The 27,409-nt window shown below is 40.9% G+C and overlaps 1 protein-coding gene across 2 annotated transcripts in view; it reads right to left on the bottom strand.

Annotated features, from left to right (window-relative positions):
- Nucleotides 1–25,148, bottom strand: part of BAZ1B (bromodomain adjacent to zinc finger domain 1B) — a 71,725-nt gene extending 46,577 nt beyond the window's left edge. The window contains exons 1-6 of one of the 2 annotated variants that reach the window (XM_037506834.2): nucleotides 24,703–25,148; nucleotides 13,779–13,895; nucleotides 10,828–10,972; nucleotides 4,840–5,041; nucleotides 2,469–2,590; nucleotides 185–382 (exon numbers count right to left, since the gene is read on the bottom strand). In XM_037506834.2, coding sequence (XP_037362731.1) covers nucleotides 185–382; nucleotides 2,469–2,590; nucleotides 4,840–5,041; nucleotides 10,828–10,972; nucleotides 13,779–13,895; nucleotides 24,703–24,809 — 891 coding nt within the window. In that variant the 5' untranslated portion in view covers nucleotides 24,810–25,148. The remainder of the gene's footprint in view (nucleotides 1–184; nucleotides 383–2,468; nucleotides 2,591–4,839; nucleotides 5,042–10,827; nucleotides 10,973–13,778; nucleotides 13,896–24,702) is intronic. The other variant, XM_054693619.1, reaches the window with a different exon arrangement.
- Between the last annotated feature and the right edge of the window lie 2,261 nt (nucleotides 25,149–27,409).

Genomic DNA, 27,409 nt, shown 5'->3' with positions numbered 1-27,409 from the left:
TTCAATGTGGTCTCTCCCCTACCAACCACACATCACAACTTATATGAAAGATATAGCTGAGATTTTTAATTCATTATTTGAGGTTAGCATTTAAAATCTGCCATAAATCTAATCCTATTGGAGATATCAGAAAAAACAAACTCATCTACTAGTGTTCTGTCCTACTGTCCAAAAGTGACCTTACCTTGTATGGATCAAGTAAAAAGTCACTGAACTTGCTAGGCAGGGAGTATTTCTTCACCAGTTCATCTTCTACCACCCAAGGTGCATTTTCACCAGTCCCAGCCCGTAATGCATTATGCCGTATAAAATATCGCAGTATCTCCTTATTTGGTGGGCGTTCTGTCCGTATCAAGCTGTCTGCTGGCACATTACTGATGATCTAGATTAGCAAATATAAATAACTGATCATTGGGATAATATGCAATTAGTCAGTGAAAACAAAGATTTATGTCTTCTTCAAAAAAAGGATAATTCCATCTATAAAACAGGAACGTAAACTAGACGGAAGAAAAACTTTTAGAGACTGTTAAAAGATATCCTTAATTTGTCTATATGTATCAAAGTCCTAAAAATGTATATATCCACTGAAACAGCAATTTCCCTCGTTAAGACTTTAGGAATAAATGGACAATCATCATTAATTACTTTTACAGGTCCAAAAAGAGGGAGGATACATAAAGGTTTATCAATAAAGGATTCAATTTTGTAATTAAATACATCCATATAATGGATGGCCATGTATGGCCATGAACGAAGATGATTCTCAGGATAATTTATCAGATTCATCTAGGGTGCTATTAAAATGCAGGTGTTTGGGCATTATCCAAAACAATGAATCAGAAGAATCTCTCTCTGGTGGTAGAATCTGGGACACCATATTTTTAATAAACTTTCTTGATGAATATCATACATACTATAATCTGAGAACACATATGCATTTTTAGAAGAGAATTTAATGACATTACAGATGTTTCTACACAGTAAATGAAAAACATAAGTTACAAAACAATGATTAGAGTATTCCTACTTGTAAAAGTCAATGAAGTTAACCATCATTAAACACATCAACATTTACTAATTATTATCTCTGAGTATGGGATTAGATATGTCATTGTTTCTTATATGTATTTATATATTTCCACAAACAGTATTTACCATATGAAAAAAGCAAATTCAGACTTATCAATAAGAATACAAATGATAATTAGAACATGGTTGAGACTACCATGCAGTTTTTCAGCAAGTTTTAAGTTGCTGAACAGGAAGAAAAAAAATCAGTGAAAAGTTGTATTAAAATCCAATTTTCAGGGGCCTCTCTGGTGGCGTAAGGGGTTAAGACTTAGCACTATGAAGCTTTTGGCAGCCATTGCAGCACAAGTTTGATCCCTGGCCAGGGAAGTGACCCACATGGTGCGGCAGACCTCTCCTGTCTTGCCCGCTGCTCCCCTCAGCAGTGTATTTCAGTAGATCCACCTGTTCTGCTTCCCACTGTCTCTGATGAATCCGCTCAGCCCCCGTACTTCTGGCATACACCCCAGTTTTTGTATGCATAAACAAATAAAAAATAAATCTTTAAAAGAAATCCATTTCTCAAATGTAAAGAAATCCTAACAATACAGTCATATCCTCAGATGACTGTAAACAAATGAGACTATAAACAAATGAAATAAAATGTGCCAATATTGTGAAGTGGGAAAAAACAATATACTAAAGAAACAAAAGATCTGAATTATAATCCTTCTCAATTTCATTTCCTAAGTTAGGAGCTTTGAAAGAATTACTAAACATTCCAGGCCACAGTTGTTTCTCCTGTAATTAATAATTAAACATGAAGATAAATGTTCGCAGTACCTTCCACACCCAGCTTCTAACTTAAAATTTTACACGTACAAACAGACGTATGAGTGCTTGAAATATACCATATTTCATGTACTTTAAGATGTTATCACTAAAAGACAGTATCTTCTTGACAACTTACTTTAAGATATATCCTAATTCTGGAAGTGTTAAAAAATATGAAAGGTGAATATTTCAGAATCAATTTAGTACTTCCTTAATTTAAAGGTATTTACTGTTTCAGATTACTAGTACTACATATTCTTTATAAAGCACTGATTAGTGTTGACTCAATTTTTGAGTTTATTTATAAATTACTCTGCTTTTAACTGGGAATAGCTATTTCCTTGGGAAAGTCATCAGTGCTGAGAACAGATCCTTATTTTTCAAACCGACTTTGAAGCTCAAATGCAAATTATTCTTACATCCTGGTAATTCCTACAAAAAAGGAAATGTACTATCTCCTAGGAAAGAAAATATAATTTAACTTAAAGTCATAATAAAACCACTCAGAATTTGTTACAGAAACACTCATTTACATTTTGTAACCTATTTTCTGTGAGGAAGCTAACCCTTTCTAAACAACATCTACTACTATGGAAGTGGTTTATGCTGGAGAGCCAACTAACCTTGTCTTCATTTTGAAGTTTCACATCATATTTGTGAGGCAGAAATTTTGGAGGAGCCCATCTCCTTTCTCCTTTTTTTAATGAAGTAGGGAGTTTTCGTGGAGATCTTCGTGCTCTGTCATCTAGTCAAATCAATAGAATATTGGTGAAAATAATTATCCTTTTAATTCTATTTATTCATTAACAATAATCTTATTGGGCCTCCCTGGTGGCGCAGCGGTTGAGCGCTGGGTTGCAAAGCTGCCGGCGGGCGACCTCTGAGGCGCCGGTTCGATCCCCGGCTGCTCCCTGCTCCCCGGCCACCAGAGGAGGGTCCCACATGGCGCGCAGACCTCTCCTGCCGCCCGCTGCTCCCCTCAGCAGTGTACTTCGGTCCTTCTGCCTGCTCTGCTCCCTGCTCTGGCTCTGGTGAATTCTCTCACCCTCCCGCGCTTCTGACTGTACCCAGTGCATGTATAAACAAAACGAACGAACAAACAAACAAATAAATAAATAAAAACATGCCTCTATAAAAAAAAAAATCTTTAAAAAAAAAAAAAAAAAAACAATAATCTTATTAGCCACTCTGCATTAGGCAATGAGGAGACACAAAGATGAATCAAAAGTTCTTACCTCAAGTAGCTAAAGCATGAGAGGAACTAACATGTGAATACAATGTGGTAAATACTATAACAGAAGCTAGTATAGAAAAATATGAGAAGAGAAGCAATGTCTAACTTAGTCTGGAAGATAGGCAGGAAAGACTTACAAAGAATATGACTTCAGAGATTGCAAGTAATGAAGTATGAGTGGATCTCATCTACAGTGAAATCTCATCTATTAGCAAAAAATCAGACTGAAGAGGTAAGAAGGGGTCAAATTATGCTGAAACTGTATACCATTTAAAGAGATCATAAATTTGTCTTGTGGGTACTAGAGAAACAGGATTTTTGGTCTAACTAAATGTACACTTTGGAAAGCCCACTAGTGTGAAAAAAGAAAATGACACTTTCAGCAGTTAGAAGCTGAATAAAATGGGAAGATGAAACTGAAGATGAAATCAGGAGATAATATGGTAAATATCTAAATGTAACTGGAATGGAAAAGGAAAGAATCAAGAAATACTTAGAAGACAGAATTTGGTAACCAACTAGATGTGGGAATTGTAAAGCTTTCCAACTTTAGTACCTTAGAGACTGAGCAGATGAAAGTGTCATTAACTGGCAGAGAATAATGAAAGAAAAGCTTATTTACTTGCCTTGGAGAATCAACATAAAAAGTGATATGATTAATTTAGCTTTATTTGTGTTAAATATGAATTAGGACCTCCCTGGTGGCCCAGGGGTTAAAGTCTCAGCACTATGAAGCTATGTCACCAGTCACTGCTGCACCAGTTCAATCCCAGCCAGGGAGCTACCCACACGGCACAGCAGACCTCTCCTATCTCGCCCACTGCTCCCCTCAGCAGTGTATTTCAGTAGATCCCCTGGTATGCTCCCCACTCTGTCTCTGGTGAATCTTCTCATCCCCTGCACCTCTGGCCTGCATCACAGTTCTTGCATGCATAAATAAATCTTTTAAAAAGTAAATAAATATGAATTACCTGGAACAAGTGAAAATTAGGTCTAGAATTATAAAATAGAAATTAAAGTTGATCGAGGCGTGGAAATCACCAGTCCATATATAAAGAGTCTAAACTGTTGGCATAGATGAAATACAGTAGTCCCTAGTCCCCCATCTTGTACTTTTGCTTCCTGAAATTTCAGTTACCCTAAGGCCAAATGCTGCAGTCCAAAAATATTACATACAATAAAATTTTGAGACCACAAATTCACGTAATTTTTATTACAATGTATTGTTATAATTGTTCTACTTTATTATTATTGTTAATCTCTTACTGTGCCTAATTTATAAATTAAACTTTTTTTTAAGATGTATTTTGTAGAAGAATTGGGGTGTAGGCCAGAGATGCAGGGTGGGGGGGGGTAAAAGGATTCCCCAGAGTGGAGAGCAGGACATGCAGATCTACTGAAATCCACTGCTAAGGGGAGCAGTGGGCAAAGGAGGAGAGGTCTGCTACAACGTATGTGGGTTAACTTCCTGGCTGGGAACTCAATGCAGGGCGTCTTGGTGATAGCACTGAGACTTAACCCCTAGGCCACCAGGGAGGCCCCATAAATTAAACTTGATCATAATCATGTATGTACAAGAAAGTATCAAGATTTAAGTTTGGATCCAATTTGTGGATACTTCCATTGTTTTCTGAATTATAAACGAAAAAAAGTATGTCTACAAAGTCAATGACAAATTTAATTGCTAAAGAATTCAGTAAGATTTGGGTACAAAAGATAGAGTCACATAACTCACTAAGAAAAACTAGCATCATACATACTAATACTCTCTCTCCTTCCTTCATCCTCTTTCACAATTGCCTCCTTCTTCTGATGTTCCTGAGCGATTTGGCTAGAATTCTCTTTGTCACTTGAGGGAGAATCACAGGCACCATCAGATTTCTTCTCAGTGGACTCTTCATCCACTTTCTCTAGAGGATGAATCTTCACAACCCTCACCTTGAGCATTTTTTCCTTCCCAACCTATAAAGGGGACAGGAGAAGAAATCACATATAACAAATAAGAACTAAAAACCCAATGATAGTATTTAGGATATATTATCCAATATATACCCCACCTCACTTCAAAAAAACTCATGGAAACTCTAAAGTAGTCAAATATGGTTTTTTCTATCTTTATTTCTCAAACCTCTAGATTGAAGTATGACATCTTAAAAAGTAAAATGGTGGGCCTCCCCTGGTGGCGCAGCGGTTGAGCGCTGGGCTGCGAAGCTGCCTGCAGCCTCTGCAGTGGCGGTTCGATCCCTGGGCCCAGGCAAGGTTTCCACATGGTGCGCAGACTTCTCCTGCCGTGCCTGCTGCTCCCCTCAGCAGTGTATTTCGTCAGTCTGCCTGTTCTGCTTCCCGCTCTGGTGAATTCTCTCACCCTGCCGTGCTTCTGACTGTACCCAGTGCTTGTATAAATAAATAAATATTTAAAAAAATAAAATAAGACTCAAGGGCGTCCCTGATGGCCTAGGGGTTGAGTCTCAGCACTAACACCCCTAAGGTCTCAGCCTGATCCCCAGCAGGAAGCTAACCCACAGTGCTCCGCAGACCTCTCCTGTCTCACCCACTGCTACCCTCAGCAGTATATTTCAGTAAATCTGCCTGTTCTGCTCCCCACTCTGTCTCTGATAAATCCTCTCACCACCACGACCCCCATCCCCTGGCACCTCTGGCCTGCACCCCAGCTATATGTATAAATAAATCTTTTTTTAAAAAGTCACTGGAATTTTATTATAACTGTGTTTTAATAAAATCTATTCAAGAAGAGTTAACATCTATTTGGGAAGACCTGACATCTCAGCAATATAATTTTTTGGTTTTTTAAAAAGATTTTTATTTATTTTCGTGTAGAACTGGGGTGCAGGTCAGAGGTGGGGGCAGGGTGGTGAGAGAATTCACCAGAGACAGAGTGGGGAGCAGAACAGGTAGATCTACTGAAATACAGTGTTAATGGGATCAGTGGGCAAAACAGGAGGTCTGCTGCGCCATGTGTATCAGCTCCCTGGCTGGGATCAAACTCAGGCCTTTGCGGTGGTAGCGCTGAGACTTAACCTGTAGGTCACCAGGGAGGCCCAATATAGTTTTGACATCCATACATAAGGTATACCTCTTCTTTATTTAATTTTCAGCAATAATTTATAATTTTTAGTGTATAAGTTTTACATATCTTTTTATCAGATTTATCCCCAGGGTTCTCATATTTTTTGATATTAAAAATGGTACTGAAATTGTTGCTAACAGACAGAAATATGATTTTGTGTATTTGTCCAGTATCCTGATGCCTTGCTAAACTCACTTTAGTAAGTGCTAGTAGATTTTTGGTGGATTCCATGACTTTTTCTACATAGACAATAATGTTGTCTACAGGTTAAAACAACTTTACTTCCAGGGCCTCCCTAGTGGCACAAGGGGTTAAGCGTCAGCACTATAAATCTATCTGCAACTACTGAAGCACGAGTTCAATCCCCAGCAGGGAGGTGACCTACATGGAGAAGCAGACATCTCCTGTCTTGCTCATTGCTCCCCTCAGCAGTGTATTTGAGTCAGTCTGCCTGTTCTGCTCCCCAATCTGTCTCTGGTGAATCCTCTCACATCTCCCTCCCCACACTGCTGGCCTGCACCCCACTTCTTGTATGCATAAATAAATCTTTAAAAAAAAAAAACAACTTTACTTCCTTTTCAATCTAGATGCCTTTTACTCTTTATTTTTTTAAATTGTTTTTCTTGAGTATACACCAGGCTAGATCCTCTAAGACAAGAGACCATACATTCAGTTTAAAAAAAGAAAAAATTTATTTATTTATTTATACAAGCACTGGGTACAGTCAGAAGGGCAGGAGGGTGAGAGAATTCACCAGAGCCAGAGCAGGGAACAGAACAGGCAGACTGACGAAATACACTGCTGAGGAGAGTAGCGGGCGCAGCAGGAGAGGTCTGCGAGCCATGTGGGACCCTTGCCGGCGGCCGGGTATCAAATCAGCGCTGCAGAGGCTGCGGGCAGCTTCGCAGCCCAGCGCTCAACCGCTGCGCCACCAGGGGAGGCCCTATTTGTTTTTTTAAGATTTATTTTATTTATACAAAAGCCGGGGTACAGGCCAGATGTGCAGGAGGGTGAGAAGATTCACCAGAGACAGAGCAGGGAACAAAACAGGCAGAATGACCAAAATACAGTGCTGAGGGGAGCAGCAGGTGAGACAGGAAAGGTCTGCTGCGCTATGTGGGTTGCTCCAGCACTACAGAGGCTACGGACAGCTGCACAGCGCTGTGCTCAACCGCCTGCACCACCAGGGAGGCCCCATTCAGTTTTTAACTACTAAGACTGTAAATATCTTTTATCATTCTGTAAATATCTTTTATCAAATCATTTGCTGAAAATCATTCTGTAAATATCTTTTATCAAATCGAGTAAGTTTCTAATTGCAGTTTGTGAGTTTTATTCGGAATTGATTGATGATACATTCTGTCAGATGCTTTTCATGTGTAAATTGAAGCAATCATATTGCTGTTCTTGTTTATCAATAAGAATTACAAAATTCAGATAAGCCCCACTTGGTCATGATGTCTTTTCTTTTAATGTGTTAAAATTTGAAGTTGGGTTTCATTTGTTACACCTTAATTAAAATTTTCAAATCAATGACCATAGAGGAGTTTTATAAACACAGACTTTTTTCTTAAGTCTGTAGATTTCTGTTGTAATGAGTTTATAAGTGGCTTTTCTATCAGGGTAATGCCGATTTCATAAAATGAGTCACAAAGAATTCCCTCCTCTTCTATTTTCTGGAATAGTTTATACAGAATTGGTATTATCTGTTCCTTTAATGTCTGGAGACTTTACTAGTGAAGACATGTGGACCTCTGGTTTTCTTTGTTTGGTCATTTCACTCAACACGTTAGGACTGATTTTAACCAATTTTTTTTAAAAACATTTATTTATTTATGCATACAAGAACTGGGGTACAGGCCAGAGATGTGGTGGGGTGAAAGGATTTACCAGAGACAGAGTGGGGAACAGAACAGGCAGACTGACTGAAATACACTGCTGAGGGGAGCAGCGGGAGAGTCAGGAGAGGTCTGTCTGCACCATGTGGGTTGCTCCCTGGCCAGCCGGGGATTGAACTTGTGCTGCAGAGGCTACGGATTGCTTCACAGTGCGTTGTTTAACCCCTTGCACCAGCAGGGAGGCCCGATTTTAACCAATACTGTTGAGCCAAAAGATGTTTTACAAGGACCTATATCTCACTACAATTTTCAACTACATTACTCTTTTCTCATTCCTGTATGTACCCAGCACCTCCTATTTCCTTGGGGTTTAGAAGTAGTAAAGTCTCTCCATTGTTTTTTTTTTAAAGATTTATTTATTTATTTATACAAGCACTGCGTACAGTCAGAAGCGCGGGAGGGTGAGAGAATTCACCAGAGCCAGAGCGGGGAACAGATCAGACAGAGTGACGAAATACACTGCTGAGGAGAGCAGCAGGCGCGGCAGGAGAGGTCTGCATGCCATGTGGGACCCTCGCCGGTGGCCCGGGCTTGAACCTGCGCTGCAGAGACTGCAGGCAGCTTCGCAGCCCAGCGCTCAACCGCTGTGCTAACAGGGAGGTCCTAAAGTCTCTCCATTGTTGATAGCCATGGAATATTTAACCTTTCCTTATTCGTTTTCCTTTACCCACATCAGACTGTTGTTTGTTGTCTCTAGTCCCTTTATTAAACTCAATTCAATTATGCTATTTGACTATGCCATCTGTTTCCTGCCAGGATGCTGACTGATTTAAAATGTATGTAAAACCCTTCTGTGATCGCACAGACATTAAAATTATAAGCAGCAGCTAGGAGATACAGGGAGTCACAGTAAATTAAAGAACAAGGACTTTGGAAAGAGACAGACATAGAGACAAACATTTGAATCCTTGTCCTACCAATTACTAGTTCTTCTTGGGCTACTTACACTATACCCTCTTATCTCCTGACTCTTAAGAGGCTTAAAAAAGGCGTACTTGCTTTCTCAGTCTCCTTGCAGCTAAAGAATGGTTATGTAAGTCATGGTCTAGCATTAACATGAAAAGATAGAAAAGGGAGCATAACAGAGATATGTTTTTGGTAAAAATTCTTACTTTGCTTAGTTAAGCATTTTCTCACAGAATAGTCACAATTTCACACAAAGAAGCAACAAAGGTAAGGACAAAAACCTAAGAGGGTGGAGAGAGGAGAAGTGGCAAAAAAAAAAATCACTAAAGCTATAAAGTCCCTGCAATATTTTTCAGGCTCTATATCAAATTTAGAACTGCCTATCTCTAAGACTTATTATGTAAGATAATCAAATATCTTCCCTGCTTATTAAGCCAATATAACTCAAAGTGCTCTCGCCAGAGTATTAGCATTAGCATAACCTGGAGCTTTTTAGAACCACAAAATTTTAGGACCTCTCCTAGACCTTCTGAACTAAACTCTCAGGGAATGAAGCCCAAGGATGTATATTCCGGGGCCTCCCTGGTGGCGCAAGAGTTAAGACGCAACCTATGAAGCTGTCCGCAGTCACTGCAGCATGAGTTCGATTCCTGGCCAGCCAGGGAGAAACCCACATGACACAGCAGACCTCTCCTGACTCGCCCACTGCTCCCCTCAGCAGTGTACTTTGGTCAATCTGCCTGTTCTGTTCCCCACTCTGTCTCTGGTGAATCCTCTCACCCCCCACACCTCTGGCCTGTACCCCAGTTCTTGTATGCATAAATAAATCTTAAAAAAAAAAAGAATGTATATTCTCAGGCCCTCCAAGTGAATTTATTTAGGATGAAATTTGAGACATAAAGGCCATTATTAGTCAGCTACTAAATTACATAAAGCTGGAATCACTCCTACCTAGTCCATTATATCAACGTGAGCAAGTTACCTGAATGTGTTTACCACCAGCATTTCTGTGCAGATTCTATAAGATTATAAACACTATCCCAGTATTCTATACATACTGATAGTAACAAATGCAAGCTCCTAAATCTTTGTTTTTTAATTAATTACACAGGGGTTGTTTTAGAATTATCTTTTAGTAATAGTTATCCTTGAGCTATTTGGCTGGAAAAGCAAAAAAACAAGTTAAAAAAAGAAAAAAGTCAACTGCTCACTATTGTAGCAGAATGAAATACTTTTGCTTATTCGTACCATAGATTTAGATTAAACACATCTAAAAAGTCTTTTAAGGGCCTCCCGGGGGTACAGGGGTTAAAGTTTCAGTGTTATCAAGTTGTTGCCAGCCACTGCAGCATGAATTTGATCACTGGCCAGGGAGCTAACCCACATGGCACAGGACACCTCTCCTCTCTCACCCCTCAGCAGTGTATTTCAGTAGATCCCCCTGTTCTGCTCCCCACTCTGTCTCTGGTGAATCCTCTCAACCTTTGCACCTCTGGCCTACAACCCAGTTCTTGTATGCATAAATAAAGAAAATAAATCTTAAAAAAGTCTTTTAAATAAAGTATGAAAAAAGTACAGGGAAAAAAAAAAGCCCAAATGGCAGTCATCAAAGAGGGACAGAACAAGGAAAACAAGGGCACAAATGCACACACAGTGTAGCAATTTTTGTATTAAACATCCTCAATAATGAATATGGTTTAAAATTTGTCGCTTCTATAGTATTTGATATTAAGTAAAGCAGACTTCAAATGTAACAGTTTTACATACAGATAAATGCAGTTTTTAACATGCTGGAAGTTCCAATCCTAACATATGACTAATGAGTCAAATCAATTAAAAAAAAAGTAGATGTTTACCTCAAAGTCACATTCTTCTCCCACAGCATATTTGGTCATGATCTCTAACCAAGCAGAATCTACTAATTTCTCTAAGGAAGCTGTGTTATGGTGAACCATTTCCAGAACAAGTTTTTCATACCAGGCAGGGAACTCCTCCTTCAAACTAAACAAATATGTTTTTAGTTACCAAGAAAATGCACAAAACTTATCCAAAGATTTAATGCAGGTCAATTCAAACACTTCTTTAGTAAATATATATAAGGTATCAGGGAATACAAAAATTAAAGACTATGTGGGGTACACAGGAGAAAGAAAGAACTTTTAAATAATTTTATCAGATTGAGCTAGCCAGTTAAATTTTTCAGCTGTAAAATTAAAATAGACATGTAATTTGTAAGGTTAAACATGTTCCTATTCATTTAGCCTTTAAAGATTTTTTTCTTGCTAGGTATGAACTGCTTAGTCATATCTTTTGACCATTTTTTTGAATAGGAGGAAAGAACTTGTTATATTTGTATTATGTCTCAATCAATTAAATGTTTTCATATGCATTCAGTCACTTAATTCTCACAAAATCTTATATCTAGAATTTTATGAGTAAGGAAATAAATCAGTCATGGCCAACAAGTTAAAAACATAACTTGAATTCGAAAGCCCTTTGCAAAGTAAAAAAACAGTAATAAGCCACTTTTTAATGACCAAAATAGCACAAATGAATTTTAATTATTGTATCTACTATGAGCAAATGAATACTACAAAGTAATTGTAGTAGTAGTAGTAGTAGTAGTAGTAGTAGTAGTAGTAGTAGTAGTAGTAGTAGTAGTCTGCTTCAACTCTTTTGGTAAATAGTTTGACAATTATCAAAACTTTCATATGGACTCAGAGATATTTATTGCAGATGACTTACTGTAGCAGAAAATTGGATACAACCCAAAATGTATCTGACTTGACGAGATAGTCTGATATTTATGTTGCAGGATTATGAAGGGAAGTTTCAGGCATGACAACATTCACAAGTATTAAGTTTATTAACATATTACAATGTGGTATATAAGGAAAAATTCTCACTCTGTGCTATTTAAAACTACAAACTTCCTCCTCATTAATTACAATTAATTAAGTCACCAGGTTATCTGCTATTCTTCAGTCAAGACCTAGTCTCCCTGCCTTTGTTAAAGTTATTACCTCTGCCCCCTTTTCCACTATCTCCCCCACAATCCCCCTCCCCTGGCTTAATCATCCTTCTAAAATGTCTTCAGACTTTAACTCCATGAGCGCTTTTCTTGGCCCCTGTAAACTTATTCTCTTTCCATTAAGCCTCCCAGTCACTTAGCCTACAGATTTCCTTAACTCATTCATACACTACTTCCAGATAAATCTTTGCAAAGCTCAATTCCAATCATCAAAATCATGTGCCTCTCATGTCCACACAGTTGCCCTCATAATGTTCGCTGAATTAAATACAAATGTCTGATCTTGTCTTCTATTATTGGATAAACTATCCTTCAAGTACTAGGAGGAATGTAGTCTTCTTCATGTAGTCCCATAAAGTTTTCCCTAAAAAGTCCAGGTTAGTCTCTCTAGGCACTAAACTCCCACTGCACTTTTATTTCTTTTTTTGATTTTGAAACTGAATTCTCTTATTTGCTCATAACAATTTTTCATTTGATTCTCTCTAGGTTTTTCAGGTATATAATCACATTTCATCCAACAGTAACTGACTTCTTCCTTACTACTCTTTATATTCTTTAATTGTTGTAGATTAATGGTGTTTAATTTACGTAAAATTTTCACACATATACTTTTTGTCCCAAAAGATATCTCAAGAGGGTGACACTGTCTCTATCTGCAAAGAACAAACAGTAAATGCTTTTATAGTGCAAAGGATTGTGCCTGAACACTGTAACCAATACAAGAATAAATCAAGTATGAGTCATGCCTTCAAGAAGTTGATAGGCTATTTCCTACAGAGGTCCTAACAGCCATGAGACAATTTCAGAGTGCGGCCCAATTTTACATAAACATTTTACTGGAGCACTGCTACCTCCGTTTGTTTACATCTTATCAATGTCCACTTTCACTATACAACCTCAGAGTTGAACAGCTGAAGCAAAGACCACCTGGCTACAAACTGAGATATTTACAAACTGGCACTTTACAGAAATGGCTAGTCAACCTCTGTTCTAGTAAATTAAACAAGGCATACACATAAACAACAATAATTCAAAATGGAACAATGTAAGGAACCCAAACAAAGAAGAAACAGGAGTCAGGTTAACAGACTTAACTCATTATTATTCAGCAACGGAGCCATTACTAGAACCCAGGTCTCAACTGAACTTACAACAGCAAAAGAGCGGAACAGTATTAGATTACTGAACTGTATGTTCTCTGCTTATCTGCTATCAAGAGAAGTCAATGACAAGTCTACAGAAAAAAACTTCTATTTCAAACTCCCCAAAATAGTAGTTTAATTATCCTTAATTCCTGCTTATCTTTTGAATACTCCTATTGCCCAAATTTTGTGTTTTCTTTGAGCAAATACTCAATTAGGCACTTTGTACATATATAGGAATTTTTAAAACACGTAATTCAACCATCCCACTCATAAACTGTCTTTAAGCTGTGTAATTTTTTGATAGCTGCTGTAAATACCATTTTAAATTTTAAATAACCACAAATAAAGAAAACTTTCTGTTATTTCCATATTACTTCTAGCTTGTATCAGTTACCTTTACCTAGAACCACATTTCCAGAGTATTTAAAAGGTAAAAAGTGCAAATACTTAAAAAGTCTAGAAAATACCTAATTAAGTACACACACAATTATATATACATTCCACATGCTTTGTAGAACATATGCAACATGCCATAAGATAAAGGCACTGGGGCACCAATATATCATATGATTATAGGGTATTCCAATTTATGTGAAGATAGTGCTTGAAGGACAATGTTTCTGTTACTTACAGTTCAGCAACTTCCTGTTCCTCTTCCCAGGCCTCCTTGTGTGTTAGCTGACTGCTTCCAGTACTCTTACATGTCCAAATGCGCTCACTGTACCTTTCCAAGCGGGCTTCATACTCTCTGTTAGCAGTAGTTCAGGAAAACAATATTCAAGCAACAGAGATAAATAATCCACACATAAAAATGTTTATCACAGATATTAAGAAATACTTAGTGTCCTTTCTATAATGTATATCATGAGAAGATAAAACTGAAATAAAAGTCTTCAATTGGCAAATCCAAATGTGAAGCTGTCCACAGACTCTGCAGTGAAGGTTCGATCCTGGGGGCCAGCTGGGGAGAAATCCACATGGTGCGGCAGACCTTTCCTGTCTTGCCCACTGTGCCCCTCAGCAGTGTATTTCAGTAGATTTGCCTGTTCTGTTCCCCAATCTGTCTCTGGTGAATCCTCTCACCCTCCCGCACATCTGGCCTGTACCCTGGTTATAAATAAATAAATCTTTAAAAAATAAATATAAATCAATCAAGCTTTAAAATTTATAATAAATTTATAAATAAATAAATCTTTAAAAAAAAAAAGATGATTAGAAGTAAAGTATGATTAGAATGATTTGTCCTCTTTCTGTCCTCATTGCCTCAGTGACCAAGAGAAGAACAAATGGTTGTGCCCAAAAACCTGAAGCTTATTTGCTGTACCAACTGAACCCCCTGTGTGCCCAAGAATAAGACCACAAAGAAGCTTGTCATTCAAAACATAGCAGAGGCTAGAGTCATCAGGGAGATTACCTAAGTGTCTTTGATGCCTATGTGCTTCCCAAGCTGAATGCGCAATCATAATACTACGTGAGCTATGCCACATACAGCAAGGTACTCAGGATCATTCTCATGAACGACTGAACACCCTCCAATTTAGATTTGCAGGGGCTGCATTATAACCTCTACCAAAGCCCATATAAAGTAGCTAAGTTTCCAAGAACTGAAGAAAAACTGTCCTCTGGGAAAAAATAAAATGGAAATTATACTTAAAAAGTATAGCATGTCATGTTTACAAATACAATATTAATATTTTAGCACAAATGCAGTTTCTTAAATTCACCCAAGTTTCATTTCACAAGACACGTGCGGTACTAAAATTTTCCCCCAAAATATGACATATATGTCAAAATACAAGTAAGAATTTAAGGTCGGGGGCCTCCCCTGGTGGCGCAGCAGTTGAGCGCTGGGCTGCAAAGCTGCCCGCAGCCTCTGCAGAGCCGGTTTGATCCCCAGCCACCAGCAAGGGTCCCACATGGCGCGAAGACCTCTTCTGTCACGCCCACTGCTCCCCTCAGCAGTGTATTTCGTCAGTCTGCCTGTTCTGTTCCCTGCTCTGGCTCTGGTGAATTCTCTCACCCTCCCACGCTTCTGGCTGTACCCAGTGCTTGCATAAATAAATAAATCTTAAAAAAAAAAAAAAAAAAAGAATTTAAGGTCGGGACCTCCCCTGGTGGTGCAGTGGGTTGAGCGCAGCACTGTGAAGCTGTCCGCAGCCTCTGCAGCGCAGGTTCAATCCAGGCCAGCCTGTGAGAATCCCACATGGCGCAGCAGACCTCTCCTGTCTCGCCCCCTGCTCCCCTCAGCAGTGTAGTTTGTCAGTCTGACTGTTCTGTTCCCCGCTTTCTCTGGTAAATCCTCTCACCTCCCATACCTCTGGCCTATATCCCAGCTCTTGCATGAATAAATAAAATAAAAGTAAATTCCAGGAGATGGGGGAAAATAAAAAACAAATTCGATAAAGCCCTAAAAATAATTCTGTTATAATACCTAGTCTTTATGTTGTCCCCAATAATACTGCATTCATAAGCCATTTACCAGTCATTGTTGGAGGGGTGGGGGAGAGACAGAAAAGAGGAAAGATACAGGATGCAAACATCACTTAAGTTAATGCCATATATATGGTAACTCTCCATATAATCTTTTTTTTAAAAGATTCATTTTATTTATACATTTTATTTATGCCAGAGTACAGGCCAGATGTGCGGGAGGGTAAGGATTCACCAGAGACAGAGTAGGGAACACAACAGACAGAACAACCGAAATACACTGCTGAGAGGAGCAGCAGGCGAGACAGGAGAGCTCTGCCGCACCATGTGGGTTGCCATGTGGGTTGCTCTGGGGCTAGCGGGGATAGAACTGGCACTGCAGAGGCAGTGGACAGCTTAACAGCGCTGTGCTCAACCACCTGCGCCAACAGGGGGGTCTGCTTTCCAAACAATCTTAAGTGGAATTCACTATCAGCCATGCATATTCAAATACAAATGACAACATAATTTTATTTTATGCAGGGCAACAGATGTTATGCAAGGAAACAAAAATGATATCACAACTAGAGAATTGGCTGCCAATCTCTACACTTTCCAAGCAACATTTTGCTTGGAAATAAAAGTATTATACTATTACCTTCACAACTAAACAAGTAACTCATTTTTAATACATGAATAATTTTGGTTTCCCAGGATTATGATCAGTGAAAATACAAACTATAAGGACAAATCCACAGACAATCCAAAGTAGTATTTTTTGCCAATTGTACAAGTACCTTCCCTCACTTTATCAATCTCAGACTCTGCCCAAAGCAATCATCTATTTTTCATAGCAGCTAGTGCTAATATTTAAATGATAAAACAAAGCAGAGCAACAGTAAAAATTAGTAATCACTTTCATATAAAGGGATGTAAATCCAATCACTAAAAAATTATTAAAATCTATAAAGAGAAAAGAAAATAATAGCATGTCTTCCATAGGGAACTATAATCAACAAGATGCATCTATTTTTATTTATGTGTTTGCATTGAGGAATAGAAAGTAAAATAAAGACAGAATCAGTAAAGGGATTTACTTAAAACATTCAAAAAGTTTAATAACATTCTAATACAGTATTTAGTAACATTTAAGAAATTCACTATGTAATTAGAGAGAACGCAAGATTAACAAGTATGTCCTAAAAACATTGAGTTCTTAGTCGTCATTTTTAAAAGTAGTAATGTGCCCATGTAAGCCAACAGCATACAAGACTGGTATCACTTGAATGCCTCAAAGATATCTCAATTCCAGTCCTCCCTGGTGGCGCAAGGGTAAGACGTAACCTACAAAGCTATCCACAGCATGAGTTCGATCCCCAGCCCGGGAGCTACCCACATGGCACAGCAGACCTCTACTGTCTTGCCCATTGTTCCCCTCAGCAGTGTATTTCAGTCAGTCTGCCTGTTCTGCTCCCCACTCTGCCTCTGGTGAATCCTCTCACCCCCCACACCTCTGGCCTGTCCCCTAGCTCTTGTTTGCATAAATAAATCAATCTTTTAAAAAAAAAAGGTATCTTAATTCCAACTTTTTCTAAATTAAACATTTATGACCTCTCCTCTCCCTCCCAAACTTCCTCCTCAACAGACATTTCCAGCCTCACTGAATGGTCCTAGTGTCCAAGACAGAAATCATGAAATAATCCTCATCTCTTCAGTTCCTAACTAAAACCACTTATATATTTCTCAATCCAGTCCTTGTTCTCTAGTAACAGTCATTATCTAAATCCAGTCCCTGATCCTCACTTCCTCACCCAGTCAAAACATTTCAAAACATTTTAATTGGCCTCACTTGTAATCCTCTTCTCTCATCCTTTGTGCTTCTCACCCTAATATCCATTTTCTTCTCAATATTGTTTGCTTTTTAAAATCATTTTCTCCAATTACTTAAAAATCTCATTTGCCCTCAGGCCCCTAAAATGCAAGTATATTCCCACTGGGAAGAAATCTTCTGGCTTCCAAAGAACTGAAAATCACTCCAAGATTTTGGTAAGCTTTAATTTCTGTGGTTTTTATTATTTTAAAAGGAAAAAAGGGGGGTTGTAGAATTGAGGCTACCAGAAGAAGGGGAAAGAGAGTGCAAAGTGGGGAGTGGGCACAATGGACTATGGTAGAGGACTCTGGATGCCTTGGTGGTGGGAGTAAACTACATGTTATGAAGATACACTACTCAAGAGCCTATACCTCCCGTGAGCCTATGACTCTAAAACATACAGCACTGTAAGCCAATGTTGCCTCAATTAAAAAAAAAAAAACCTGCAAAAAAGGAAAAAATATGCTAATTAAGTGCTTAAATATTAAGTATTCATCAATACTGATTATAGGTTTCGAGGAGACTCTTCTATACTGATATGTATCTTTCCCAGATTCCTTTGAATATCCCTGCTCTCAGCATAGCATTCTCATCCTGGGTGACCGCAGCCATTCCTAGAACTTCAGTTATGATCCATCTGCTAAGACTGTCTGTCATCACTTCAGTATCCTCCCCCTGAACTCCAGGCCCACACACCCACTACCTATACGAACCCCTCCATATGGCAATATACACAAATAACAACACAACATCTTACACTTCCTATTCAACCCCATGCTGCCACTCTTAGTCATAACAAAACACTTGTTCTTCCAGGATTTTCTATATCAGAGAATGACACTAACCAAGTGAAAACCAAAATAATATCCTTGACTCCGCCCCAATCAATCACCAAGTTCTGTCAAATCTACTTTATTTATTTAAACTTTATTTTTTTATTTATTTAAACTTCTTTAAACTACTTTATTTATTTAAACTTCTCTCTACCTCAAAGGCTAGTAAATTTATTCAGACCCCCACCACCTATTGCCTAATTATTTAATGATGGCCTCACTAGTCTAGTTCCCTCTAATCTTAAGGCAGCAGTTTCATTATCAATACTGAAGTCACGTGCTCTTCCTAACCTAAAACCCTGCTCCTTTCCTATTCAAATTTTTCAACAGCCTCCACTAAAATTAAGGCAAAATCCAAACTCCTCAATCTATATCACAAGGACCTGCCCTTTTCTGTATATACCCTCATCATTAAGCAACCTCATTGCCAAATCTTCACCCTAGCCTTATGAAACTTCCTTCAATTTTCTAAAGTCAAGAACCTTCAGGGGCCTCCCCGGTGGCGCAGCGGTTGAGCGCTGGGTTGCGAAGCTGCCCGCAGCCTCTGCAGCACCGGTTCGATCCCCAGCTGCTCCCCGGCCACTGGAGGAGGGTCCCACATGGCGCGCAGACCTCTCCTGCCGCCCGCTGCTCCCCTCAGCAGTGTACTTCGGTCCTTCTGCCTGCTCTGCTCCCCGCTCTGGCTCTGGTGAATTCTCTCACCCTCCCACACTTCTGACTGTACCCAGTGCTTGTATAAATAAATAAATAAATAAATCTTAAAAAAAAAAAAAGAACCTTCAAACTCACAAACCTGTCAAAGAATATATACGCTATTCTTCACCTAACAAAATTCTAATCATCTTTAGATCTCAATTTATTTTTTTAAAGATTTATTTATGCATACAAGAACTGGGGTACAGGCCCAAGGTATGGGGGGTGAGAGGATTCACCAGAGACAGAGTGGGGAACAGAACAGGAGGACTGACTGAAGTACACTGCTGAGGGGAGTAGCAGGCCAGTCAGGAGCGGTCTGCTGCACCATGTGGGTAGCTCCCTGGCCAGGGATTGAATTTGTGCTGCAGTGGCTATGGATAGTTTCACAGGTTGTATCTTAACCCCATGAGCCACCAGGGAGGCCCTAGATCTCAATTTAAAAGTAACTTTTCAGGGCCTCCCTGGTGGCACAGGGGTTAAAGTCTCATAGCTATTAAGCTATTTCTAGCCACAGCAACATGAGTTCAATCCCCGGCCAGAGAGCTACTACCCACATGGCGCAGCAGACCTCTCCTGATTTGCCCGCTGCTCCCCTCAGGCGTGTATTTCGGTAGATCTACCTGTTCTGCTCCCCATTCTATCTCTGGTGAATCCTCTCGCCCCTTCTATGCCCCCACACCTCTGGCCTACACTCCAGTTCTTGTATGCATTAAATAAATGAAAATATATCTTTAAAAAAAAAATAAAAGTAACTTTCCACAGGAAACATTCCTTGAAGGTAGACTGTATTACTCTTCTGTATCGCCACCCACTGCCCAGTTGCTTATAATGCCTCCATAAAAAGGAATGCACATTCCCTCCCCACTGATGTTGAGCTTGGTCACAAGACTCACTTTGACCAATAAAGCAGCAGAGAAAGCTTAAGAAGGTCATCATGGTTTCCTTTAGCCCTTTCTGCCACTATAAAAGCACACTGCAGACAAGGACTGTACCTTCAGCCTAGGTTTTGGAATGAGAAAAAAATGTATCATTCCTATTTTTCGCTGTTTTCCCTTTTCCCAAATGTAGTCACAAGACAACCTTAATTACATGTGGCTCACATTTTATTTCTACTGTACTGCACTATAAACCTAAGACTTACATCTCAGAATGAATGGCTTCTGAAAAATAACTCAAAAATGTTGATTAGTCATCCAAATAAATTTCTTAAGTCTAAAACTGAAATCCCAGGCCTCCCAGGAGGCACAGCGGGTTGAGCACAGTGCTGTGTAGCTGTCCACAAGCCTCTGCGGCACAGGTTCGATTCCTGGCCGGCCAGGGAGAAACCCACAAGGCACAGCAGACCTCTCCTGCCTCGCCCGCTGCTCCCCTCAGCAGCGTCTTCAGTCCATCTACCTGTTCTGCTCCCCGCTCTGTCTCTGGTGAATTCTCTCACCCTCCCATGCCTCTGACTGTACCCCAGCTCTTGTATAAATAAATCTGTTTAAAAAAAAAAACTGACTTTAAAATTGAAATCCCTAAAAACCCCTATGATTGGATATTTTTTAAGTTTATATAACTCTATTCTGGTTATTACCTTAATTTATATTAGGAGAAAGCAAGAGGGGAAAAAAATGGGAAAAAAATGGGGAAAAAGCCCATTAGGAGAATATCAAGTCAGCTATCTCTTAAATTCTATTTCCGATTTTAGGTTACCAAAATAAGTCACTCACTCTCAAATAACAACTCAGAGCAAATGCCAGTTGAGCCTTTTTTTTATGTCCCAGGGACTGCTGCACATATAATTACAGATAAAATGTCAAAGCAATTCTCCAAAGGTTATGTAAGCTATAAATGATAAAATATTTTCAAATTCTAGACTATCTCATTATGCATCTACCTTTTCAGGAGTTCAAGAGTTACTTCCGTACTATAACATGCTCCATTTTTTGTTTCCGCTAGCTTTATAAAGATTGTTTCATAAAGCACCTGACAGCTTGCAAGAAAGTGGTCCAGAAAAGTTTGGAGGTTAAACATAACTATAACCTTACCAGTTCTAAATGAAATGACAAAGTGCCAACTCAAGATTTGTGTTTTCTCCTATTTTTTCTCATTAGACTAGTTTGCATCAAGCTAAAAACAACTCTAATCTGGTATACCTTGTTACTTTAAAAAAAAACTGAATTACAAAAATCTACATAAGGGGGACTCCCTGGTGGCGCAGGGGTTAAAGACATAGCGCTACCAAGCTATGGCCAGCCATTGCAGAATGGGACCGATCCTGCCCAGTCAGGGAGCTAACCCAGATGCAGAAGACCTCTCCTGTCTCAGCAGACCTCTCCTGTCTCACCTGCTGCTCCCCTCAGCAGTGTATTTCAGTACATCCTGCTGTTGCTCCCCACTCTCTCTGGTGAATCCTCTTACCCCCCACCCCAAACCTTTGGCTTACAACCCAGTTCTTGTATGCATAAATAAACCTTAAAAAAAAAAAAAAAAAACTACGTAAGGACTCAGTATCCCAACTGTCCATAAATAAAATCCTGTTTTGCAACTACAACTCTTACCACAAAACGCTCCAGTCTCTGCCTACAGCCAATGTGTATATTTTCATAGCCCCTCTTCTTTACACCATATACTGAAGCTACAAAAGTTATGAACTAGTTGTTTCTAACCTTTAGAAACTAGGTTAAAGCAAGTTAACAAAAATATTAATCTGTAGCTGGTTGCTTGCAGCTTCAGTTCCTCCTTAAGACCCATTTTGACTTAAAAAGAGTCAGTAGATCAACCTATTGTCAAATAATCACATCAAGAATTGATTCTGGAGCCTCCTAGGTGGCGCAAGGGGTTAAGACGCAACCTATGAAGCTGTCTGCAGCCACTGCAGCACGAGTTCAATCCCCAGCCAGGGAGCTACCCACATGGCACAACAGACCTCTCCTGTCTCACCCGCTGCTCCCCTCAGCAGTGTACTTCAGCCAGTCCACCTGTTCTGTTCCCCACTCTGTCTCTGGTGAATCCTCTCACCCCCCACACCTCGGGCCTGTACCCCAGTTCTTGTATGCATAAATAAATAAATCTTTAAAAAAAACTGATTCTGACAGTTAATTTTTCCAACTAAGCTCTACAGTCCTACCCTAGAAAGCAATGTACCATAGATTCAATAAACATCATCAATATATAAGACCTCATTAAATGTGGACATTATTCACTTCTAAGTTTAATGAAGATGTACAATAATGCCTTCAGGAATATACCAAAACTCACAGCTTTTAAGTCAATAAAATATCATACAAATTTGCTGTACAATCAAAAGGCACTGGGAGAAAATTTAAAGTATCAAATTCTATTAAAAACATAATTGCAAATATAAATTAAGAACTGGAAATAGCAACACTTCAAAATGCAGCTGTCACCCAACTCAAGCTTGTTCTTTTCTATGAAATCACTAATAGCCTAATAAAGAAACATACCAACCTACCAACCACATAGTGCTTAAAAACCATTCTCTATCCTCCAAGTGCTTCCACTTGCAGAAATTCCCAAAGGAGCAATCCCCCACCCCCAATGTAACACAATTTAAGAGCTACTTTGTTAAAAGGATTCTAAATACTAATACGGTAAATTTTAAAATGAATTTCTATGAAATACACATTTACTAGAACCTCTCAGACTTCAGTTTTCAACCGTTATCAAGAGAAATTTCTCGGGCCTCTCTGGTGGCACAAGGGGTTAAGATGCAACCCATGAAGCTATCCCCAGCCAGGGAGCTACCCACATGGTGCAGAAGACCTCTCCTGATTCACCTGCTGCTCCCCTCAGCAGTGTATTTCAGTCAGTCTGCCTGTTCTGCTCCCGGCTATCTCTCTGGTGAATCCTCTCAGCCCCCACACCTCTGGCCTATATGCTCTTGTATGCATAAATAAATATATCTTTTAAAAAAAGATAGAGAAATTTCTCCTATATTTCATGACCTCAGTAAATGATATGAAAGTCTATATTGCCAGTTCTTAAAAATTAGCCATCTAATGCCATTTTTATAGGGCTCAGTACCTATTACAGAACTAGAACTTTCCTCTATCCCACTAGAATTAAATCTGAAAAATAACATCTGATATTAGTGTGTAAGTAACCATCAACGGCTCAAAAAATGACATTTGAATGACATTTTAAAAGGATGAGATTCCCACATGCAATTTTTTACTCCATTTATGTTTCTGGAATGTTACTTAAAAAAAAAAAGTATTGCACCTATAGACTAATACTGTATTTAGAAGAGGGAGATGACTTCTCCAAAGCATTTAAAAAATCCTAACAGAACAAGAACCAGAACACCACCCTTACCCTCTATTAAATGCGCCTTATATGACAAACTGAAACAAAAAGTGGGCCAGCATTCAAGTGAAGAGTAGCGGCAGTCCACGTGCCTTTCCAGATTTTACTTACAGGGATCAGGTAGAAGAGCACTACATTCTACTCCAGTCTCTCAACATTTACAGGCTGTGACCTTTAACAAGTCAACCTCAACGCTCTGGGCCCACTCGACAAAAGAGGCAGAAAACTCCAACTCTCCAAGATCTATTTCAGTTTCAAGATGCTTAGTTATATTTCTTCAAGAGCCTTCCTAAAGCATGAACTCACGTTCCAGGTACCTTCGTATATAAACACCCAACCATCCACACAATTGCAAACTAGAATGAGGTTATCCTACAAAGTACTAAAGAGAGAAAGAGAAATGAAATCAAGAGAGATCACTCACATGGGTACTTCCTCCTATACGGAAGCAAGCAAGCAGAAACATTAAGAAATCTAGTCCTTCCAACGGGATGACCTGATAAGACGAATTTGTCAGCCTTTACCCTTGAAGCTTTCTGTACAGTAAAGAAAGTCTGAATCAGAATCAACTTTTCAACATTGAAGCTTCAAGAGGACTCATCTGACATCCATTAAAAAAAGTAAATAAAAGCCGTACAACTTTTAACTGAAAGACTAAGCTCGTGCAAAAACCCTTAATGATTAAAAGGATGCTTCTTAAAACATCCGCCTCGTGCTCCGAAAGCACAGCATAAAAACCAAGGGTGTAATGGTATTTTTAAAATGTATTAACAAATATCAATCTCCTTCTAAAATCGTCGTAAATTTCCAACCTGTGAAGAAGAGGCATCAGCTTCTCCCAGGTATCTCTTCCCCCTTCCTTTTCACTAAGTCTGGAAATTCATTCTTGGTTTTGTGCCACTCAATCCTGTCAGTGGATAGCCAGCCTCAAGTCCGTGCCCGAGAAGAAAACCACCATTGCCCCCGCAGAGATTCGGGGAAAACGCAGTGAGACTTGTACAAGCCGGATCACGAGGCCGCGGGGGTACAATTTCAAAAACTTAAGTTAAAAGCTTCAATTAAAATAAATAAATAAATAAATAAATAAGCAGCTGCCAAGGAACTCCCTGCTCCCCCTGCTACTTTCGGGCCTAAGCGACCGCGGGAGGTGGTTCGCTCCCCGCCGGCGAGGCCCGGGGACAAAGCGCGGCGCAGGGGAAAGGATGCAGGACGCAGGGCTTCGGGCTGGCCTTAGCGGGACCGGCTCGCGCCCCCGCCCGCCCCCGGAACGGCGAGCGCCGACTAGGGCTCGGGCTCCGCGTCCAGGCCCCGCGGCGATTCGGCGCGCTGACAGCTGCCACCGGCGCCGACTGCGCGGCCCGCCCGGCCCGGAAAGCCCCCGGCCCTCCCCGCCCCACCCCGCGGGCGGCCAGAACGGCGCGGCTGGAAAAGGATACTCCCGGGTGCGGAAGGCCTCCTGAGTGTGTGCGATGGTGAAGAGCGGCTCCTCGCCGGGAAGCGGCTTCACCAGCGGGAAGGGCTTGCGGCCCAGCAGCGGCGCCATCGCGGCGGCAGTGGCGCGGCGGGGCGGGCGGCGGCTCCTCGGCGAGCCCGCGGCGCCACACTAGGCCCAGCGGCCCGGAGCGAGCGCCTGGCTCCCGGGGTGGGTGGGGGAGGGGAGGGGTGAGAGGGCGGCGCGAACTCGGCTCCCTCACTGCCGGCGCGGCCGCGAGAGCGCCATGGAGCCGGACGCAAGGACGCAGAACTCCCACGCACACGGCCGCGCCGCCCGGCAGTCTCCCGCCGACCTTCGCCACGGGTCCCCGCGTCCGGCAGTCACGACTCCTTCTCAGCTGCACCGGAGGAAATTATTGAAAAATGGCGGGAGATTCCCCTCCTCCCCCCCACCCGGCCGACGCGCACACTAACTTGCTCCCCTGTGGCGCCGGTGGAGAAAGCGCCAATAGGCGGAGAGCTGGTCAGCGCTCGCAGCCTATTGGCTTAGAGGAGCTGCCGCTCTGTGCTTGGGTCCGGCCCCCTTCCCCTGCCGCGTAGTTGGGTTGCAGCGCACTAGAGGGCAGTATGAAGAGGTGAAAGGTCACGTTATGTAAGCGCCGGTGACAGGCGTGCGGGCCTCCAACCGCGGAGTTGAAAGTGGGGGACAGCGGGGGACCAAAAGGCTGGGAATTCAAGGAGGTCAGGACTGAGAAGCCCCCTAACATAGACAGACACTGCGCCATCTGTCACCGAGGGCGACACCGACATCCGGGCACCACTGTCCGTGCGGTGCGCCGGAGGGGGAGGGGGAGCGCGCGGCCAGGGGCTTTGTCTTTCCACTTGTGCGCCGCCCCTTTCTTAAAGGCGTCGCGCTCTGCCACGCCCGGGAGTGCGCGGTGGGGGCAGATGGGAGGAATGTTTGGCGGGAAGTAACCCCAAGATCTTGCCCAAGCAAAGATTTTTTTTTCTACTGAAAGCTAATTTGAGTCCCAGCCTTGCTCACCCCAGAGTTAACTTATTCTGGACGAAAGTGTGGTTGAGGGGTGAATGTTAGTACGATGCTTGTTCCTAGAGGGGTGCTGCAAAGGATAACGTAGAAGATTCTTTGGAAAATGTATTAAAGGACCTGTGTAGTAAAAATACATCCATCCATTCAAATAGTGTTAACACCTGCGATACTCTGGGCCCTATGCTGAGTACTGGGGGGGGGGGGGGGCGGAGAAAGACCCAGATTGCCCTGTAAAACTAAGACAAATAATTACAGCTTTGTGTGATGAATGTTGTACAAAGCGCATACAATAACTGTGCCGGGGAAATGAGAACATTTGAGTTGTTTCTCCAAGCAAATTATATCCACGTAAATAAAAAAAAAAAAAAGTTTGCCTATCCAGTACAATTAGAAATACACTCAATTCTCTCCCAACTAAATTGGCTCCAGATCTTCTAAATATCCCTTTCCAGCCTGGGCTAGACTGTTATGTGTCACTAACTGCCAATGCCAGACCCTTTTCTCCTTTTTCTTCTCAAGGGTTACCTCCAGTAAAAATAAAAGTATATTTCTGCTAAGTTCTGGGTCAGACACCTCTCTGAAACCTCTCTGATCACCTAGCAAAGATGGGAGCTCATGTTGCTTCAGTAGCCATTTTCTTCCAAGAGGATTAGGAGAAACCTAGGGGTGTGAAACCTGGTGACTGAAAAGATCAAGAAGCACTTCACTAAGAGAAATGAGGGGTGAACATATAGACAGAGGGAGCAATGGGTAGACTTGGTAAATTCAGGACAATGGGTCTAAATCAAATGGGTTTTGAGGCAGAAAGTATCAAGAGATGAGGGTGGCAAAGGAAGTGATCATTGTGGCATGTGATGGTTTAATTGGAGTGACCACTTAGAAGAGAATTGCAGTAAGCAATTTGTGGCAGTGATACCCAGGGTCTCAAATGCAACAAAATCAGTAGAGACAGGTTGGATAGATCTGAGAGGCCCAGACTAGGTGACTCATGACAAACCTGTCAGCAGACTACATACAGAGTGAGTTCTCCAAAAACAGTAAGGAACAAAATTTGAGAAATTTTTGATGTTTGAGAAAGGCCTGGTGGTGCAAGTGGTTAAGCATCGCACTATAAAGCAATCCTGAGCTTCTGCAGCACGAGTTCAATCCCCAGTCAGCCAGGGAGCAACCCACATGGCGCAGCAGACCTCTCCTGATTCGCCAGCGGCTTCCCTCAGCAGTGTAGTTGGGTCAATCTGCCTGTTCTGTCCCCCACTCTGTCTCTGGTGAATCCTCTCACCGCCCCCCCATCTCTGGCCTGTACCCCAGCTCTTGTATGCATAAATAAATAAATCTTTAAAAAAAAAAAAAAGGCATTTAATTGCACATGAGAATGGGCAGCATAATTTCAGTTCTCAGGGCTGCTATGAGCTGGAATATGCCATGGTGTTGGTGAAGCAGAGATCTAAAATAGGAAAATCAATGATAGTCTCAATTTCAGCCACAAGAATCGGTGGTACCCAGGAGAGCCAACCAGAGCACAATTGGAAATTCTAAAGAGGGAAGTGGAAGCTGGAGGTGGAGCTTTGTGACCACAGCCTATCAGCTAGAACCCCAGAAAAGAATCTGATGAGGGCCTCCCATAATCAAAAACAGTTGCCTTACAGAGATAGAATTAT

The sequence above is a fragment of the Talpa occidentalis genome, unplaced genomic scaffold (genome assembly GCF_014898055.3).
Source record: "Talpa occidentalis isolate TD23 unplaced genomic scaffold, MPIMG_talOcc4v2.1 talOcc4.12, whole genome shotgun sequence".
NCBI lineage: Eukaryota > Metazoa > Chordata > Mammalia > Eulipotyphla > Talpidae > Talpa > Talpa occidentalis.
Note: the sequence above shows the minus strand (reverse complement) of the source record. Positions and strands in the feature narration are given on the sequence as shown.